This window comes from Enoplosus armatus, chromosome 23 (genome assembly GCF_043641665.1).
Source record: "Enoplosus armatus isolate fEnoArm2 chromosome 23, fEnoArm2.hap1, whole genome shotgun sequence".
Lineage (NCBI taxonomy): Eukaryota > Metazoa > Chordata > Actinopteri > Centrarchiformes > Enoplosidae > Enoplosus > Enoplosus armatus.
Genome location: NC_092202.1, coordinates 2,596,780 through 2,619,275, shown reverse-complemented (window position 1 = coordinate 2,619,275; position 22,496 = coordinate 2,596,780). Strand labels below are relative to the sequence as shown.

The window sequence follows — 22,496 nt, the reverse complement described above, 5'->3', positions numbered from 1 at the left end:
GTCATTAATATAATGATGCTTTTAACCGCATCTCGTTGTCTTTATTAGTGAAACAAAGTGTTTCAGGTTTGAAACTCAGTCTCATTTGTGTAAAAAATGTGTTGATTATTGAGCTTGAGAGGTGCTGGTAGGTGGATTTTGTCACCTTTGGACAGAGCCAGGCTAGCTGTTTCCACCAGTTTCCAGTCTTTGTGCTAAGCTAAGCTAACCCCCTCCTGGCTATAGCTTCATATTTAACGTGCAGACATGAGAGAGGTACCAATCTTCTTATCTAACTCTCCGCAAGAAAGCAAACAAGAAAGGTTTCCCTTTAAACTGAACGATCACAGTCCAGTAGGTCGTCTCCTTCTGACCTAAAAATGTCAACAGAGAGAGACAGAACATGTGTCTGTGGCTCCGGTGCCAGAGCTGTGTTTTCTTTCGGCCTGCAGGTGTGGAATTCAGCAGTATGCACACATGGGAGGCATCACACACACCCAACACACACACTGATGGATGCATAGATGCCCTTTAAATACATGAATACACACCATAAAGTACAGCAGTCTGTCCAGGGATGCATACCTGCTCCTGGAGTACACACAGATACACAAATCCCCTTCTATTCACACCACCTCGACAACATGGAGGGGGGGGGGGGGGCAAAGGAGTGAAGTTGCAGCTCTGTTAGTGAGACTTCCGTGGCTAAAAATAGGTCCTGGTTGGCAGCGGCGGGATACGGAGAGGTAACCTGAGGTGCACGTTGGCTCAATGGTCCTCTGGAGGATAAATTTGCATGCAGAGACGCTGGTGTTTTAAAAAATCAGGTTTACCATTGAGACAGTCACAGAGTAGTAAAATAACGCAGAAGAACTGGCATTTTGTGCTTCTGCTTTTTTACTCCGGACTTCATAATGTTTCTGTCTGAGGTGTTTGTGTTGCCGCGCTGCCACATATTTAACAGTTCAAAGAGCAGTTAATCTGTGGTGGACATGAGGACATGTGGACATGTAGCCTAAAGCAACACAGGTAGACAAACAAACATACATGCACAGATGAACACATGCGCATATAGGGGGGCGTTTATCCTTTCTCGTAGATCCACGGGGGCCCACTGATCGGTTTACACTTGTTGTTGGGACGAAACCTTAAACTACACTGGTGGAGCACTTTGTGTGTGTGTGTGTCCCTGTGGGCCTCTGGGTAAGGACAGAGCCATGTGACAAGTTTCTTTGCTCCTCTGAAGCACATAAGCTGTATCTCAGATTTCTGCCCTCTAATATATGAGCTGTAATTGCGGCCCCATTGTGATGTATAGACAAAACACACACATCTACACACACACACACACATACACTTTTTCCCTTTTTTTAAACATTGCTCCAAGGTACAAAACAGAAATCACACAAGTGAAACCAGATCTTGTTTCAGGGTATTTCTCCTCTCCTCCCATCATTCCCTCCACCTCTCCAGAAGATCATTTTCACAACATCAGCCCCACCTGTCCACCACTACACCCTCTTTTCACCCCAGCTCTGCCTCCATCTGTGCCTGTTGGAAGCCATTACCTCTTATGCGACTCTGTTGCTCGTTTAACTCGTCCATTATCTGCCTCCCCTCCGTCTCTCCATTCACCTCCCCTTTCCTCTTCAAAAGCCCCTCGTCCCCCTCCAGGCGAGGGCCGTTTAGTGTGGTTCAAAGGGGTGATTATCAAGAGGGTGGGCACTGTCACTTCATGTGTGTGTGTCTTTACATGCCTGCTTTTGTATGTAGATGTGTCTCCGAGTGTGCTTGTGTCTTGAAATCATTCACTGTTTCTCACGTTGTGTTTTTGGGGAAGTTATGTTTAAAGTGGCAATACACAGCCCTTCAACTTTTACCCCCCTAGTGTTTCCAAGTGGTGTCATTGTTGGCAACTACCAACAACACAGGACGCTCTGCCTGGCTACTGTCCGAAGCAAGAAACGACCCTAAGAACCCCAATCTGAACTAGAAAACCTGTCATATTCACTTTCAATGGGATTCTTCCGCTGGCTTTTGGATTATTGCAGAAAATAAACTCTGTGGCAAACAAAAGTTTATGATACTTACACGTTTTATTCAGCAAGATAATCTTGAGGCTGTTAAGGCGGACTGGTGAGTAGATGAGTTGAGATGTTCGACGTTTAATGTCCCGACAACCTCTGTAGTCTCATTCAGCCACTTGTTAGCAACCGCCTTTTTTAAGATGGGGGCATCTGCTGACGTATTTTATGTCGTAGAACCAAATGTGAAAATCTCTTAAGCTTGTGTTACCACAGACCTTATTTCAGGCATCTAGTCAAAAAACCCACTGACTTCAACTTGGAGCTTTAAAGATAGTTTGTTTACTTCATGACCAACAAGAGAAAGTTATGTAGAGTTTAAAATTAAAGGACTTTTCGGGAGTTTTTCCTCTGAAAACTCAAACATTTTCTGTTTGAGTTTAGACCCCCAAAACTCTCCATATGCCAGCAGTTGAAGAGCTGTTAAATTATATTATATATTATAATATTTTAAATCAATTCCATCTACTTTTGTGACCCCACATTGGGTTGAGAATCTGCAACGCAGCTTTAAGGCTGTGTTTGTGTGTGTGTGCAGAATAGTGAGCCAGTTTTGTGCAGACTTCCTTCACAAAATTCCTGTAATACATTTTATTCTTATCCAGCCTGTTAGGAGTATTTCCATGTTTACTACCCTGCAGTTTGTCTCCTGTCGTCTTCAGCTCTGCTCATCCTCACCAGCTAATGTTAACATTAAGCTCCACTAATGGATCCTCCATTATTACAATCTGAGTGTGTATTGTAAATATTATTTTTAGCATCATACGTCTTGTTGGCTCTACTTTGCTACGCTAATTTAAATCATAAAATCATAAATACTTCCTTGTGGTCTAATATTATTCCACCGCACCATAAATACTGTCTTGTTGTGTAATGTTACTTGTCTCTGTCTTGAGTCGGCTAATTTGTCAGACTCTGTCAAAACATTTTGTGGCCAGATATAAAGGTTTGATATAAACACTTGAAAGGGGGAGTGATTTATCAGAGTAATAATCCCTTCAGTGAAACAAGCACATGTTGCACAATGGAACCAAACCAAACCCAGATGCTCAGACGGAGATGGCATGAAGCTCAAATCCACCTGCTTATAGTGAGATAGTCGTATGTGCTGACTGCCAAAACAAGATGAGACTATTAAAAGATGTAGATAACGAAAGGTTAACAGTTGCTGCCTTTGTTTCGCTCTGCTCTTACTGTAATGAAGCTGTGGGAGGTGCAGGTCAGAGACGATAAGAGAACATTTCCAGCCAAATCTTTTTCACAACAGACAATATTTGGAGGGGAATCCCTTTTCTGTATTTTCCCCTCTTAACTCTTACTATTAAAACTTTTCCAGTCACACGGGGTGACAGAAATGGCGAGATACACTGCGAGACAATGTCAATTTGCTGTACTGTTCAGTTCTAGTTACTGTCCAGAAACAAAAGGAAATATATTGAGGATTTTATCCACGTGACCCACTTCTATTTTCCAGTACTGGTACAATTATATCTCTTAGGACTTTTTAAAGACCACAAGTACCAGGAATTGCTTCCATATTGGGTGATTCGGCATCTCAAGATTTACATCCAATGTCAACGTTCAGTGCTAACGCAGGATGTTGCAGAATAAGATGGACGTAGTGCAGACTGTACCCATGATCTTTCTCCAGCTTTAAACCAAAGCTTTTTAGTTGTCTTACCAAAACTAGTAGAGCCAGTATTAAGTCTCCACTAAATGCTAATAAACGTGTATGCTAATAAATGGGGTTTTCTCACAGTTTTCAGTTTAATCACTGTACGTTTTTCCACCTTCGTACGTCTCGTCTCACAAATCAAAACACTTTCCTCGCCGTTTCTTTGTGCCAATCCTTCCTTTCCCATCTGTTGGCTTGTCGGTGAGCAATTTATGACTGATTTACACCTAAACACACACTTCGTCTGCTCCATTGCTCACAGTTCGTTCTTCCCCCTCTTTGTCTGCTCTCTCTTGTCCGGACAGCGGCTCGCAGTTTGTTTTGGCTCCGACCTCAGTCTCTGAAAGTCTGAAAGTCTCGACTGCAGATTTTTTGCTGCATACAATGTCTCGGGGATCTTTTTTTTTAAATTTTATTGCCGTAGGATTACATCACTAAGCTGGCGTGAAGCTGCCTGTTCCTGGTTGTTTGTGCCTGTTTCGCCAGTGGGCAGCCGGCCGCCTCTATTGGCACGCTGAGAGTCGGTGTGCGTCTGTGTTGAAAGGTGGAGGATTTACAGATAAATTTAGACTGTCACTGGAGTCTGTATGTCAGGATCACAGGTTATAGAAATGATGATTAATCATTTCCACGGGCAAAGAGAGACGTGATGAACAATGGAAAAAAACTTTGCAAGCTAAGGGGAATCCCAGCGTTATTATTGCGCTGAAAGAATTATGTGATTGCTAAAAGGGGCGTCTTCATGTTCCCATACTTGAGTTATGTTTCCGGTGTTTGTTTTGTATCAGCTTATTGAAGTTTAAAGATAAAACTTTACCATTTCTGCTCTTTCTGTCTGATATAACTTGGTTTCACTTCTTGGTTTAACTTGTTGGTTTAGGTCTATTTTTATTTGGCCGAGTGGATTCATAGCGAGGCAGACACCGAACCTCTACCGGAAGCTCGTATTCTGACGATGTGGACTGTCGGACACTTTGGCTGGAGGTCTGAATACCAACAGGGGGGGGCTGCGATGGGAGTCTGAGCTTGGAACAGTAATATAGAAATACATGGAGATCATGTGACCTCAGAGATCCCCCTGTGAGGTCACGCTGGTATTGGTTGTTAGGGCAACAGTATTTCTGTCCACGTATGAGGTGAAGTCATTTGATTGGGTGTTATTTTATGAGGGGATCCAGGACTTTTTGTGCATTGTTAATGACGTCCGTCATGCACTCGAGTTATTTAGAGCTCATCTTCAATAAAGGCGAGCGTCTAGGCACATTTGACATTTAATAACTTAATGAATAGCGTAGTTTTTTGGGGGGTTTTCACGTTGACCAACTTCAGAGTCTAAACCTACATATTTACCCAGTGGTGGTGGTCAGTTAAGTACATTAAGTACTGTCATTTTATTCTCTGTTTCCAAATTATTGTAGTTAACCAGGTCAAATAAGAAAGCTACGTATTCCCACACACTGTCCTTTGCTTTTTTTTTTAGTCTTCCAGGCCAGTTAGCTTACAGTACAGAGTCTCGTTGTGTGTAAGGATGTCTCAATTTATTCCACAACTTGAAAATAAAAACCTTAAACTTGTCTTAGTTATAAGGTTGGGGTTTCCAGTAACGTTAATGTAACTTAATTCATTTCTCATTCTGAAAACATGGACATTTTAATAAGTAACCTACATTTTTTTTACATGTATCCATATCTGTTTGGGGTTTCTGGACATTAAATAAGGCATTTGACGCACCCATGACCTATAAAGATAGGGTGAGCAGCCATTGAAAGAGGCAAGGTGGGGCGTGGTTGAGAATGTGTTATCACGGAAGCATCCCAGATGTTTCAGATCATTCTGCTGTTGCAGATCAGTCCTCTTTTTACTGATAACATCTACTTTTAGAGATACACTTAAGGACCTGGGCAGGGCAGAAAATACCAGGCCCAGGACCCGAGGATATACTACGTAAAACCTGTACGCGTGGTATTAGCATAGACATGTTACTTAGCTCCTGTTCTGCGTGCGTGCCCGTTCTTGCCCGGGTTCATTTTGCTCTTAAAAAACATGATAAAATTGCCAACCCCCCCCTTAAGTGTCTAATTATGTTCAAGAAGGAAAAAAGGAGATCGGGACAGAGTAAGAGAGAGAGAGGGAGCCAACAAGGCTAGGCAGGTAGAGTCCTAATCCTGTCTAATGGCAATGTTTCTGTTCCATCACGACTGCAGAATCCTTAGCCAGAGGTGTGTGTGTGTGTGTGTGTGTGTGTGTGTGTGTGTGTGTGTGTGTGCGTGCAGCTATGAACACAGTTTTTTGCATGTGTGCAAGCCATCATGATCTTTGAGATGTGATGCATTGATTGAACTACTCAGCAATAGCCGAAGTAGTTAAAATGAGCTCCACCTGGAAATGCTAAAACATTAAAATGCTGCTTACATATTAATGCATCAGTAATATTAACCTAATTGATATTATAGATAACATGTTTTGAAAAGTAGACAGTTGTGATGACACATTAGCTTGATGATATGTACATCAGCCGGTTAGGATTTGATCCAAAAAAAACACTCCGTGAAACTTAAATTTTTGAGTATTTTTAAGGCTCAGTAATTCACATAAAAGATTGTTTCGTCTTTTGCATCCAAATGTTTCATTGTAAGAAGTTTTCCAGTCAAAGTCCGGCACATCACCTGGTCTAATGCTAGCTTCTTGCTGTGTTTGGAGGTAAGTCGGCCTGTCCGCTGTGTCAGGGGTAATATGGCACTTGGAAGCAGCTTAGCTCTCTAAATCTTATTTTACTTTGACTCTGGCAGGAAAGCCACATTATGCAGCACGTTTGGATTTAGAGTTTGTGACATTAAAGCGTTTCACAACATTAACTCGGTCTTAACCGGATTACAGGTTGGGAAATACAGAGGGGATTTAAACTGTTTACTATCTGCTCACATGAAGTTCATGACTACTAATGTCAACTGTTCTTTTAAAGGATATCTCTGTTTTTAGTAAGTTTGAACCCCTTAGCAACAAATCATGTGCACTTTAACTTACTATTGATGCCATTTTCCAAAACCTGTGGGAGAGTTTTATATTCTTTATTGTATTTTTCTACCTTCCATCAGTTTCCATTGATTTGTACACAATATGTGCAGCTTTTGAGACTCTGGAAACAGATGTGGTATCCGTCACAATTCTGCATTCATTTTTAGCTAATTTCCATTATTGTTGCTTGGTGATACAGTTGTATGCAAAGTAATTTGTCTGCTCTGCATGACCTCGTAACAATAATGCATGTTGACAAAAATAAATGCTTATTTATTAATACAGAAGTGAATGGCTGCATGTAAAATGAGAAAATTACATTCAAAAAGCTGAAACACAACAAGGAGATTGGCAAAAAGTTCAAAAGTATACATGATTGTTCAGAAAGATCTCTCTTACGGTCCTTTAAGGATGAATAAAATGTTTTGGCATTTTACATGAAGTGAAATTCTACTTTTTACATTTACGTCTTTGGAACTGTGTTTTGTCGTTTGTGAAGCCTCTCTCTCCTGATGCGTTTTGTTCGCAATCAAGAACAGCGGTTGAACTTTATTTACATTTGCAGCCATCGGCCATGTCAGCTGGCTTTGAGCGACGTCCTGTTTGGGTCCATTTTAGCGTTGCAAATTTCCGCCGTCTGGCCAAAGTTATACATGGCCTGACTCCAGCTGGGTGGCCTGGTCAACGGGAACACAGACATGCACATGAGCTTGTGTACAAGTACACAAAGCTTATGTACACACACACTCCCATGCAGAAATACATGCATGCCTGTATCTGAAATGGCAGATAAAAGCACGAAAAATGCTCAAACACACACGCATGCTTATATACAGTCCATACTGTACACACACACACACACACACACACACACACACACACACACACAGGGTGGAATAAACAGAAGTAAACGAGGAACGCTGGAGGCCCAAACACAGCTGGTGTGTCTCCTGTGGTGGATGTCAGGGTCACAGATGGACCAGAGAGGAAGAAGAGGGAAGATGGGGGGGGGGGGGGGTGGGAGTAAGAAGAGAGAGGGAGGTGGGAGGAAAGGCAGAGAGAGAGAGAAGATAAGGAAGAGTTTGATGGAGAGAAAGGAGGAAGAGTGGGGTGAAGCAGAAAAAAGGAAAGAAGACGGAGACAAAACAAGGAAGAGATGTGACGATAAAGAAAAAGGGCGACAAGAGGAGGATATTAGAGAGAGGAAAGAGACTCCTTTTCTTCCTCCTCTTATCTCCACAGTTTCTTCCTTTATTTGCAGTCTCAACCTCCCATTCCTCGAGTGTTTTTCTCCCTTGAAGTCCTCAATGTCGGGTTCAGGTTCAGGTGGAATGTAAAGAGAGTCCTGCGGGGTCAAACAGTATTTGACTCAGTGGACCTCAGTCAGCTCTTGTTTTGAAAAACTGGCAGCGTAATCAGCCTGTTCATTGGTTTGTGTCATGCAATGACATTTTGACTGACATCACAATGTCACATCTTGCTTCTTTAACTACATAATACTAACACCGCAATCTGATAAGACATAATGTGAGGTATTCACCACCCAGCCTCTGTGACCTTTAAGCAAACCACCACCATCATGTTAAAGCTGAGGAATCTATAACATACGAAGCACGCAAAGCTTTATCTCACTTTTTCTTTTTGAAAACACAAACTGGCCGTCCTGTCACGTCATGTCTTATTGTCTCAGCCATATAGCTCAGTGTGTATACCGTACCGTGGGTAACCCAAGACTCAACCTTCATCCGGATAACATCAGCAGACCCTCTAGGAATGAACAGGCAAGTCCAGACGTCAGCCATAAGCTGCCACTCTCAGGTGTATGAACAGCGGGGAGGAGGGGGGCGTTTAAGCAGACAGGTATTACAGACGGCTTTTAAAATTCTCCGTTAGACGTGCGTACGTGAGAGTGTTTGGACAGTAAAGTATGAGCAAACAGCGTGGATTGACTGGGGAACATAGCTGGGTAATGCCGGGATGACAGAACGGGAGAAAGAATGAGCACACTGTTGAATTCATGCGGACGGTCGGGGAATGTGCCTGTTCCATCACGTTATGTCGGCGGACGTATGCAAATTATTGCGCGTGGTGCTTTTGTCTGGTTTTACTCGTACATGTCTAATCCTGCAGCATATTTACTTTCCTGTGGCCTGACCCTGAACCCTGACCCTGAACCCTGACCCTGACCCCCGGCCCTAACCTTAGCATAAAGGCTACCGTAATGGGATTACTTTTTTGTTTTTATGCAGCAGTAGACATTTTGAGGCTGGCTCGTTTAGGTTTTCCTAACATCGGCAACGTGTTTATTACTGTAACCGTGACGATGGACGTTAACGAAGCAGTCATTTCAACCCAAACCGCTTTCTATCTCAATTTGTTTCTTTGCATTTTTGAAGTCATTTTTGGCTGTGAGGATGGTACTCCAGAGCAAGGCAAACACACTCACACACACACCTACACACACACACACACACACACACACTCACACACACACCTACACACACACACACACACTCACACACACACACACACACACACACACACACACACACTCACACACACACCTACACACACACACACACACTCACACACACACACACACACAGGTTGTGTTTCAGTGGGTGTAAGATGATGGGATGATCAAGTAGCTCTCCTACTGTTAAACCAGGGTTTCAGCTCTTTGTCCTCATATGTCTTTGTTCTCTATGGGAGAATGTAGCCCTGAGTGTGTGTGTGTGTGTGTGTGTGTGTGTGTGTGCTATTGTACATCTATGAGTCCTTTGTGAGGACCAGTTTTAGACCTCACAAGTGAGGACATTTTGTCACTTTTTTTAAAGTTCTGTTTTAGTGTTCAGACTTAGGTTCATCTTAGCATCAAGTTTAGGAACTCGTGAATGTAATGTCAAAGTGGGTCCTCACAAGTATAGAAGCACATTGTCCAAATGCACTCACGTGTGCTGCTCCATGTGTTTTTATTTACCTCTAATAATTCTCTATTGTGTGCATGTGTCCATGTTTTCCCTCCTCTGTGTTTAACACCACATCACACGTCCTCCGCCCCGAGGCTGACTGTTCTCCCTCGGGTGCTGGCTTAGCGTCTGTTTGCTCGTATCACCCGTCACTTTTAACTCTGGGCGTGGACGGCGCAAATTCATCGAGGTTCAGCGCCATGAGCACATCTCCGCCCTGCTCAGGTAGAGGCTGGATTATATCCCCGAACAATGGACGTCATGGGGCCAGTAACAATGTGAGGCAGCTCACTCTGATTGGACGAAGTATTCATGCCTCAACAAAAGGAGGATAATAGACCAAAATAATAAGCGTAACATAATATAGACATCACAAGACTTCCAGCAACATCAATGATCTCTTTTGCGTTTAATTTTCCTGAACCTGAAACCATCTTTTTGCTTGAATTTTTGCTCCTTTTTCTTATTTGTTTTTCTTTGGAGTTCCACTAATGCTCCAAATCACTTGTTTTGCTTCTATTTTTAGCTTCTTCTTCTTCTTCAGACCTCTTTGCCAAAACTTTCATTCGAGCTGCTCTATCTTTTTGGCCTCCCTCCATTTCTTCTACTCCTTTTCTGTCGCTCTCTCTTCCCCTTCCTTGCATCCCTCCATTAGCCCAGATTTCACTGTTTCCCTGCTCACTTTCTCCCTCTCTTGCCCTCCTTCTGTCACTGTGATTAGAGGAGTTGAGGAGATCAGAGGGAAGAAAGCAGGACCAGCACCACTGACCTTTCCCCTCCTTCTCTCTCTCCCTGCTCTGTGCCAAGCTCGCTTTCTCCTTGTTGTGTGTTTTCCTCTTTTTCTCTTCCTTCCCCACCACGTTTTTTTTGTAACTGGTTGTAACTGATTATGCAGTCCCGGGCAGGTGGTAGTAGTAGTAGTAGTAGTAGTAGTAGTAGTTGGCAGTAGTAATCTTTGGCCTCTCCTCCTGTACGTATACTACTTACTGTGTGTTCACCAGTTTTCGTGTTAGTTCCTCACCTAATTATATATGTTAGTAAAAAGAAATAGAGTGCGATAGAGGGAGGAAAGGCAGCAGATACGTCTCTCAGGATTTGGTGGAGACCAAAACAGACTTAAAGGAGAGATTGTTGGACTTAAACACAACTCTAATTAAATATTAATGTTGCTCTGTATCGGCTGGATGTGTAAATGTGCAACATGTTCGCCAAATAGTGTTTGCAGCTCGTTGCGGTAACCTAAAGTAATGCAGGTTTAAAGTCGTTGAAAGCTGAAAGCCTTTAATGGGTCATATGAAGCAATATTAATGATCTGTGATTGACTATATCTGCTGATACGTGTTGCTTATCATGTGATGAGGAAGCCACAATGTCAGACTCATTAAATTAAGATCGATCTGTGTGCGCTGGTGTTTTGATTCTTATATTTCTCAACCTAAATAGATTTGATAAGAGATTCAGAAGGATTTGAATTTGATAATTAGGTTCAATAAAATGTTGTCGGACCCTAACCTAACATTTTTTAATAGCAGAGAATGAGGAGCAACTACATGTATAGAATATTGATATAATAGTGATATATGAATTAATAAATCAGGGTTGTTCTATCAATCTTTAACCCTCTTTAACCAAATATTTCTCAGACGCCTTCGCGGTCTTTCCCAGGCTCTTATTATATGAGACCGAGACCCAGACTAGACCAGCTGATGATTACTTACAGGGGTCCTGGAGGGTCCTTGACCTCGATTACACCCTGTGTGGATGTGAACGCTCACAGACTGTGTTCATATGAACTAATACCTCCTCACACTTTCTCCTCATCCACCCCTGTCTTCTGAACCTCCATCACACCCCAGTCAACACCCTTTTGTCCCTCCTCCCCTCCTGTCCCCTGTCGCCTCCACGTCTCTCCACCCCGCCAGCACCCTTTCATCCACTAATCACGTTGAAATGCCAGCGACGACCTCTGAGCTTGACCCCAAACAGACCCCCGAACCATGGAATCATATGAGACGTTTGGTCCTATATTCACGAGGAGGCGATCAAGCGCGTTGATTAATTATTTATTTACGTTTCTGTGTCATAGGGCAAGCGAAGAACACGCATGTATACAAAGTTTAGATTCACACACAGTATTTAGGTGCAAACACACAGATATATACAAGACAAATACAAGACCATCAGCATGTGGTCCATCACCTCCCACCCAGAGACCCAACAAGAGAATAGATGGTTATTTTGAAGCCTTTAAGGGACTCATATATATGAGCTTATTGTCATTCATACGTCAGCTTATAAAAGCTCTCTGTGCTGCTTATGGAGTCTTAAAAGCACTGCGTGATGTTTGGTAGATATCTCAGGAATGCCACCCTGAACGCAAAAAGGTTAATCTATAGTTCACTTGGAGTTTATAAGGTACAAATGGTGTGTGTTTGTATAACCCCCCCCCGGGGATCAATAAAGTATTTCTGATTCTGATTCTGATTCATAAGGTGGGATGTATGAGGGGAAAACCTCGTAAAAAAAAAAGGAAGAAAGCTGGAGATATCACAGAGGTTTATTCATACAAAATGCGTCTTTCTCTACTCCTGAGAAAACAAACGACCCACCGGTCACAAGTAACACTATGAAAGGACTCACGTAGGCTCCTAAAGGGCTTCCCCGGGGCTGCAGCTGGTATCACTGGCTCTATTCTTTGGTTAGAGGCTTGACTCTGGTTGTAGTTAAGGCTGGTTTGTGTCTCTGTTACCAATCAAAGAAAAAGAGCTGGAAGGTTACGCTCATCTGCCCCCTGTCAGAAAACCCAGTGGGGCATAACGAGAGACAAATGAAGGCTGTAAACACGACACAACCTGATAGTACATGTTAGATTACATCAAAAAGTCATGCCAATAGTCAATCAACATCCGGCATCAGCACTGACTGGATCTGATCCATCCCTAAATCCTGCTTAAGTCCCTCATTCAGTTTTGCTAACCACGATTTAGGGGCATTCGAACAGCAGTTCATCACGTATATTTCCAAAGCACCGTTTGTGATCTCCGTTTCTCGTTTTGTTTCTGCAGGGTACCAAGTTTGACGAGCCGTGTGCAGGCCTGGACTGCAGCGGAGGATGCAGGTGCAACCCGGAGAAAGGCAGCAGGGTGAGTCACGTCTCAGCCGTGTGATGCCGTCTTGTAAAAATCCATTTCCATGTTTCCAACAGCCCAAAACGAGCCCACAGCACAGCCTCATGTGCACCATTTAATGGCTTCTCCTCTTTTTGTCAAAAAGAACCCTCTTTTAGCTCCTCTTCCACATGAGGGATGATACTTAGATATACCTGAATGTGTAGATCTGGTCCTTTGTACTTCCTTTAAATCAAGTCAGGGCCATTTTCAGCCTGGGTATTTCATAAAGGTAATAAAGTCAGTCACTCCGCAGAAATGGTGATATTTAGTTAATATAGTGATTTTATGTCATAATATAAAATAGACCCATTTCCTTGCGACATTAAGACGTTACGCAGACATTAAGTATGAGGCATAATCAGTTATGTGACTACATAAACCCACAAAGCTGTCTTTAGTTGGTGAGATGCAGTTGATGCTCCCATTTTTGGGAATTTTAAACACTTAGTTGTTAAACCTGATGTTTCCATTAACCTTTAGATTGTAACTTGAAACCCTCTAACTCTGATTTCTTTCCTTCTGATCCCTCATGTTGGAAGCTGCCAAACTGATTTTATAAACATATGAATATATATGTTTAAAGAAAGTTTCATATTTGAATCATTCATAACAGCAGGTTACCTGTTTGTAATCTGACACGATGTAATGTTTATTGTACTGAGCAGCATGATAAGCAGTTGGCTGTGAGGTTAGCAAACTAAATGGGGTTGATTTTCTTATCTGGCAGCATTACAAGCCAACAAAACAGTGTTTAGTTCCTTTATTCCAGTTTAAAAAAAAATGCTTTGGGGATTTAATTTGCGGGAACAAGCGAATTATCTTTAATTTATCTTTTTGTTCAGAAACAACGACCTCTGGGCTCCAATTTGAACCGCTATCTCTTTCCATCACGAATGAACACCCACAGACGTGATCACTATTTGACATATATCAAAGTGAGCGCCGTGTCAGTTTGTGTTACACATGTTTCAACAGTCCTTATCTATAGACTGTATTTTCAGACGCCCACAAAAACAAAACAGTGTCTTTAGGCGAGGAACTCATTTCCTCGTCGTTGTTGCCATGAAATTAACACCAACTGTCATCTGTTAGCAATAATATACAGCAAGTGTTGACGGAGGGTGAGCTGATTTGCTCATGGATGAGTGACTGCACATTCTTACAATATTTTAAACTTTACATTCACACTCATTTCAGTGTATACAGATACATAAACACGGCTTCCACCTGTCAGCTGCCACAAACAGAGCAGCTCCACTTCCTGATTTATGACTTGACAGTTAAGAGGAAAGTTTTGTGGGTGTTTCGTACGTCAATATAAACCTTCTGGCTTCATATGAATTCCTGTACATTAACAAGCGTCTGTAAATGCTGCAGCATCATCAGGTCAGAGGGGTGAAGGCTGTGAAGAAGTGGAAGAGACACAGATGCTCTTACACCAACACAGATTGATTGATGAATATTTGATGTTGGTCCGTCAGTTCCAAGGCCGAACTGATGAAAGTGAAAGTTGTCAGTCTTTAAACTTCCTTTAGGAGCTGCCGATCCAACGTAAAAAATGTTTTAAATTGATTTAACTGTAAAGGTTTAGCATCACACTGTGGTTTTAATGCTTGGACACCTTGCAAACAACAAAATAAAATAGAGAAACACTTATTAATGTGGCCTTTTCCTAATGCTAGAACATTTCATGGTCACATTTCAATAGAAGACAGTATTCAAGGGGGTAGGTTTGCTTTCCGAAGTGGTGGAATATATATATATATACATATATGTATATATAATATTAGTCTAATAAAATAATTAGAATCATTTGGAAAAACAGACCCCTGTGTGTGTTCACCTCACACGGACTGTAAGCTCCACGCTGTAGCTCGGTCTCTTTCAGCCTGTATCCAAACAACAATTACTGTCTGACACAAGAGCCTGCACTTACTGCCTGCCTACTGTACGCCAGTTTAGGTAAATAACATAGTGACGACCGCCACATTACACCCAGGTACCTGTAGGTAAATGATATAGCTCAGGTAATACCACCTACCTGTGTTCAGAGCCTCTGCGAGGCCTAAATGACACAGCCGGCTGTATTACCTTCTTTACCTGTTATTGCTGGGAGACGTTTAAGTGGTAAGGTGCTTATTTGTCTCTTTTCAGTTTTACTTTTGTACTTACAGGTCAGTGAGGTGGCGTGTGTTCTCCATCATAGCTGTCTACAGCCTTGAAGTTCACAGGTGGAGAGTAGTTTAGGGACGCAAGGCTTGATCCTGGATGTTTTCCCTTTTCACTCCTAGATGAGAGCTACGCTATCAGAGCAGAATTAAACATGAATTCATTTACAACCTAGATCCCCTCATTAAAATGAGCTGTGAGCTATTGAAAGACTGTCTCTACAAAGATCAATAATGATCATTTTTGTCGCAGATAATGATCATATTCATTATCTGTTAATCTGACAATTATCACTTTGATTAACTGATTAGTCGAAAATAGGAAAATAATGCCCATCACAAGTTCCCTGAGCCCAAGGGGATGTCCAACCAACAGTCTTAAAACCCTAAAAATTTCGATTGACAATGGTACACAACTGAGAAAAGCAGCAAATACACATATTTTAGAAGTTAGAACTAGTAAATCCTTGATAAATGTATTAAATGATTAATCAAGTGTCAAAATTGTGAACTTCTTTGTCAATTACCTAATTAAGCTGGGGGTCGGGACCCCTCCAATCAGTCACTGGATGGAAAAGAGAAATGAATGTATCAAACACATTTCTGTCACACAATTTTAAATTCATTATTATGAATTTTGCTCACCTCTGCCTGCAGGTCTTGGAAAGTCAAGTGTCATTTTAACAAAAAGTTTAACAAACTTAAATTAATGAATCATTTTTATTGAATCAATCTATCTATCCGTTTTCTGCTGCTTAAGTAAAGTGTCATTAATTTGATTAATAATATCATCAGGAGTTGTTGTTTAATATTGCTGGGAAGTACTGAAAAAATATCATACCATATCATTCCCACTGGTTTTCTATCATACTTTCATACTTGTATGATCGTGAAACATGTGGAGTTAGTAACTTGGTGACCCCTGCAGTATTGAAACACCAATCCTAGCTGTCCGACAGTCAACATCATCATGTTCCCCTGTAAACATAATTTAGATATTTTTTTCTTTCCATTTCAAAGTGAGTGAAAGTTCAGCACTCTTCCATCTGCAGCTTTGTTCCCTTAAAAACTGCCATAACGTGTAATTTGCAGTCGATACACATACAGGCGCCATGTTATGGCATCACTGCGACTCCGTAACACAGCCGCTGCTCAGATAAAAGATCATATCAGAGGAGCTGGTGTGTTCAGTTTGCTTTGGAGGAGAATCAATCTGTTTCTCTTATGTTCATCATCAGAGTTCACAAAGACATAGATGATGATTGACACCTTTTACTGAAACAACAACAACACAAGTAATGAGATGAATCAAGCACAGCTGAGGCCTGACAGAGTGTAAACGATGCCACGCATGAGTTTGGTGATGCTCTGTTGATGCCTGAGGGGGAACTTGCCTGTCAGAGCGCAGGGTCAGCCATGAACCACAACAGGGTTTATCAAAGGTTCAGAGTACAGAGTGTGTTACGCAAGTACAATCACTGCTTCTGTATGAGTATTCTGCTCAAGAAGAAGTAAAACTCTGCTGAACAATGTTTATAATGAATGATTGTCATTTCCTATTTACTGAGTTCGTTTTTTGGGGAAATAAACTTTCCCCTGCAGAACGGCGTCAAAGGAGCAACAGAACTAGTTTGTGTTGAAAACAAACTGATGATTTTACGTTTTGGGAAATACGCTTATTTGCTTTCTTGCCAATAGTTAAATAACAAGATCTATACCGCTCTCATAACAGCCTGTTCAATATGCAGCCTGTGCCGGTTAGCTTAGCTTAGCATAAAGACTGGAAACAGGGGGAACAGCTAGCCTGGCTCTAAAGCTCGCTAATTAACATTTTGTTTGTTAAATCCGTATAGAAAACAAGTTTACATGGGGTTGTGTGACAGATTGTTTCTTACCCTGGAGAAGTCACTTCCTGCTGTTTTCCCCCTGTTTCCAGTCTTTATGCTAAGCTAAGCTAACCAGCTGCTGGCTGTTGCTTCCTATTTACCGCACGGACATGAGAGTGGTATCAAGCTTCTCATCTAAGTCTTGGCCGATAAGAGTATTTGTTGAACTGTTCCCAGGGCCAACAACAACAACAACAACAACAACAACAACAGCAACAACAATAAACCTATTTGTCATTCTCACCACTCATATTAGAGGCAGTCAAATTCATTTAATGTGCAGACTGTGACTGAAAACAAAGGTGAGGCTTGGAAAATTGTCATATTTCCATAGTCACAGGCTGTTTGCTGTACAGATGTTTTGGCTCATATTTACCAACATGTGTGCCAATAACTCTGGAGGGCATCTTTACAAACTGGAACTTTATTTGTTTTTACTGACAGAGGAGGAGGGCAGGACTGGCATGTCAAGACACACAAATATGAACTGAAGGTGTTTCCTCGAGCAAATAAGTGAATGAAAACTGAAATCCGGCAATAATGGGAGGAACAAACACACCTCTTGTCAACTTTGTGTGCTTAAAACAGATAATGAGGGTTCAGCTGACTGTATCAGATAGATAGCCTGAGCGAGACCCTGGTCCCGTGGGCGATATGAACACAGCGAAGACTCGATCCAGACGGTGTGTGTTGGTTTTAGTTGGTTTTCATTATTAATAGCCAAAGGGCTTCAGTTTTGCTCAGACTCTTAAAGTCCTGAGACTCTAGCAAGTGTTTAAAAAGCTTGTGTTCACATGTTTTACCCTCCTGGCTTTAATATCTGTGCCGTACTGGATCCATTAGGACCAATAACATCCGCTCCCATTGGGAACCCCCTCCCCCCCCCCCCGGGTCAAAGGGCAGGGTTAGGGATGACAGGATGGTTTGTGTGTGTGTGTGTGTGTGTTCAGGCAGTGGTTAGGTCAACACACTTGAGCTTTTCAAGTTGCAAAGGCTTCAGGAAGGATGTGCTTTATTTGATTTTGCCAGACCTCCATCAGAAACAGAGCGACCGAGGGAGCACTTCCTGATTTTGTCAAGTTGCCAGCGGCGTCGGCTCAACGTTTTCTGTGTCACCCAATCAGAGTGTTTCTCTGTGAATTAAAGATATTAGAGAGGGCTTACCCAAGCTGAAAGTAAGGACCCCCTGCAACACAACCGAGGCAGCCCCTGGATTATTACTATCTTAGTTTATATTGTGCTCACATGGTGCACATTTCTAAATAATGTTTAATTCAGCCGAGGAAAAGGCAGCAGGTAAGAATTCAAAACAAGTTCACTGAACTGATCCTCCACTCAAACACTGGGAAACATTTATTTCTCTACTTCCTCCACCACAGTGATTTACTCATGTTCACTCTTCCTCACTGCTGCATTTCAAAGTTAGAATTTAAGATATCAGAAAACTGATTTTAAAAAGGCGACGTCTTCAAATTGCCTGCTTTGTTCCGACCAGCAGTCCAAAATCTGAAGATATTCGCTTCACGGTGATCCTCACATCAGAGAAGCTGAAAATAGAAGATTATTGGTATTTTTCATGGATTAATGACTAAATAACAATGAATCAATTATCAAGATTGTTCCTGATCAACAAAGAAACACTGTGATTGGCTGAAAGAGGAACACACACCCAGACAACAAAGGGAAGCAGGAATAAAGGATGAATAGAGAGGAAAAGAGAGAGTGCAGCAGACAGCCCTTTAAAACACCATGAGGGTAAAGTGATAGTGGATGTGTGCCTCGGTGGGATGGGAAGATAAGAAAACGAGGGATGAAACCCCTCCGCGGGGCCTCTCGATGAAAGACGGCGTCTCTCCATCTCTGAATTCCTTTACTTTAATCCTGAAGCAGGTAGAGAGAGGGGGGGGGATAAAGAGAGGATGGCAGAACTCCTTTTATGTCAAACCAGATGAGAGACAGAAGAAGAGAAAGATTGACAAACATTTTCACGTTTAATGAGGAGAAGTCCTCCATCCTAAATTACTTGTGAAGCTAGGGCGTGGGAAGCTAACCTGTGCATCCCATGTTGGAAAACAAACGCAGCACAACTGCCCTCTTGGATGCCCCTGCTGTAGATAAAACATGATGAAGCCCCCTCTATGGTGATGTGGTGCCCTGCAGAGTGCCCTGCCACTTGAGAAAACAATGCAGGCTTTCTGTCAGAAAGGTTTTAGGAAGTCATGGTGGATGAATGGGACTGAGGAAGTCAGTTTTGACCTTATTTACTTATTATTTTCAGTTGCAGTTTGGTTCAGTTTAGGCACCGAAACTACTGATCAGGTTCAGGAACAGATCGTGGTTTGGGTTGAAATTGACCCTTTCACAGAGGCTTTCTGGCAGAAAGCCCTGAAGGCTAACTTCGCCCTCCACATACAGCTGGTGCCCTGTTTATTTTTCACAGGCACTATAAGAACACCTTGTAACTGATGACTGCATAGCTGCTGTTTTTCTACTAACTGTAATCATAGATCATTTTTAGCTGTTTGAGGCGACCGATGGCTGCCGTAACCCCGAAAACAGAGAAGGAAACACAAAAAGAAAGAGGGGAAGGAGAAGGGAAAGCAATAATGAGGCATGCAATCAGATTTAAGACCACTTATATGTCGTCAAACACACACACACACACACACTGATAGGCTCAGATTGCACACAGATAATCAGTGTTGGCAGCAGCATGACCCTGAGACAAGCATGAATGATAACTTTGATCTCTCTCTTCTGTCTGTCCTTATCTTTCAATATATCTCCAACCTCTCTCTCCCCCCCCCCCCCCCCCCCCCTTTCTCCCCCCCCCTCTCTCCATGCGTTCTCTAATGTGTTGTGTTTGTGATTATTAAGCCTGTCCGGGTTTCGCTGAGTGAGCGCTTGAATGTGTGTGAGTGTATTTTAGGGGTTATATGTGTGGTTACTCTTATGTTTGTGTGTGTGTGTGTGTGTGTGTGTGTGACATGTATGGCGAGGAGTGTCTTGTAGTTCAAACATTTCCCTTCACACACACACACACACACACACACACACACACACACTCCTGGGCCCCTGTATGGCATTTTATCAGGCTCTCTTTAGGAGTCTAAAAATGGTGGTGGTCTTTGTTTAGGCTTCATCTTAACACACACACACTCTCTCACACACACACACACACACACACACACACACACACACAGAGTCGTATAAAATGGCGGTAGTGCAGCCATTTTGCCTCCCTTTGTCCAAAATGTCTCGACGAACTAAAACCCGTCTCCTCGTCTTTCAATCAGAGCTGAAATGATGGAAGGATTCAGTTTAGCTTTGAACTTCTCTCTCCACCGCTATCTTAAACACACACACACCTGACACACACACACACACACACACACCTGACACTGGCTCATCCACTCAACAGACACAGAGTTTAGTCTAGCAAAGGTCAAAGGTCACAGCCAACACAAAGGCCATTGTAGACCAGAAGGTCAGGGGCACCAGGATCACACACTCAGAGATAAACAGGCAGAGGTGTGTGTGTGTGTGTGTGTGTGTGTGTGTGTGTGTGTTGAATAGTCTTCAAGGAGCTTTCACACACTCTCTTTATCCTCATCTCAACCTCCCCTCTCTTCCCATTTGGATCTCTGACGGCTTTGAATCCAGTAACGTTTTATTTTATCATCACGTACAAACATGAAATAACAAAAGGCAGAAAAGCACAGAAGAAGAAGAAAAGGACCGCACACTCAGGTTGTTTTGACAATAGTAGAAGAAGAAACTCATATCGAAGGCAGACCTTCTGTATCCAGACCTGTTTCCAGTGCACACTACTGCCCTCTCATGGCTCCTGTAGGAACTTCAGTAACATAGAGCTCAGTGACAGATGTTATATGGAGGCTGAATGTGTCACTGTGGTCCGAAACAAATAAACACACAAATGCTTGTTCAGTGAATTTTAATTTAGCTTTCAGTTAGGTCAAGTTTGTTATTGACTTTGGAAACAATAGTTTGACAAAACCAGCTTTAACTCAAGGTCCACTTACTAGCTTTGTCTTTCCATGACAACTGAGGAAGACTAGATAAAAAGCTAGTAAGTGGACCTTAAGTTGAGACTTTGTGGCGCTGCTTTTCTCATCAGAGTCGGTACAGATGGACAAATCTACATACACAAATATAATCAGTGATTCTTTATAACAGTGTAATAACCTATAAACTATAAAAACAGTTACACAATTAACCATTTAAAACCTCCAGTGTAGAACACCAACATGTTTTAAGTAGGAAGATTTGCATCATTATCCTCATTAATACAAAACTTTTATTGTATAACTTGAAACATGTTTAGTAATTTAATATACACATTAAAACATACGTGACTTTGTAGTGTGGCAGAATCTTACAGAGGTTTTCGTTTGATTTCAGGCATTAACGTGTCAGAAACAAGCAGCTCAGACAAAACGAAAGAATGAGAATATAGAATAAAAGTAAATGAAGTGGAAAAGTGCCAGAGGGGAAGGTCTCATTAGTTTCTCCTCTCTGAGGGAATTAGACACCTTCTGGGTGATCTGATGTCTCTCACACACACACACACACACACACTTATTTAAAGTGCAGGAATGTACACAACTGGTTGTTACTGATTTTATAGGCTCTTTATTTGATGCGATGATGACGGCATCAGTTATTTATGACATTTCCACTTACACACACATAGTTAACACAAATCCAAACCATCATTTATGACATTTTTGTCGTCCTGCCCGTTAACATGTAGCCGCACATCACCTTTAAGCAGCAAACGAACATGCTTTAGGATGTGCAGTCGCAGGTGTGTCTGTGAGTTTTATTTAAATGTAAACACAATTAAAAGTGAATATAGGACTCTTTTGATCTAGACCCTCGGCATACAGGTGGGGGACCTGCAGGTTGGGTGGGCGTCAGATTGTGTCAGGAGGGGTCACAGCTGCCTCTGCTGTATTTTCTGTCGCTGGACTCTTGTTTTGAAGGAGCAGAGGGAGGAGATAACTGGAGGAGAGTCACACACAAATGGTGCAGACTCACACACTGATACAGAAAATATGCACATTAGCAGAGCATTAACAAACTCTGCAGGAATCTCAATCCCTACCTAACTAAACACAGCTGGATCGAGCTCGTCTTCACACACACACACACGCACACGCACACACACACGCACACGCACACGCACACACACACACACACTTCAGCTCTTTTGTCATGCCAGCAGGAAAACGTGACCACATCTCTTCTCCTGTTATAAACACAGAGAGGTGAAGCTGAAAGAAAACCAGCTCTCCACATATTTTGACATTCCTGATTAATCAAATCTGAACGTTTTTGTTTGTCGTCTTCTGCGTTCCTGTCCGAGTTGTTTGTAAACCGATAACTGATGTTTGATCAGCAGCCTGGATTTTGTTCTGATCGTCACAGCTTTTTAAAAAACATACCATTTATTTGCCAACACTTCAGTATAAATCTCCTGCAACTTGTTTTGGAACGATTAACTTAAACTTAAGATGTGTTCAAACT

At 42.1% G+C, this 22,496-nt stretch overlaps 1 protein-coding gene across 1 annotated transcript in view; it reads left to right on the top strand.

Moving 5' to 3' along the window:
* The window catches only part of col4a6 (collagen, type IV, alpha 6), a 104,189-nt gene that overhangs the window by 49,325 nt on the left and 32,368 nt on the right, over positions 1-22,496 (top strand). Inside the window, exon 3 of the mRNA XM_070929538.1 lies at positions 12,788-12,865. Within this exon, the coding sequence (XP_070785639.1) occupies positions 12,788-12,865 (78 nt within the window). The remainder of the gene's footprint in view (positions 1-12,787; positions 12,866-22,496) is intronic.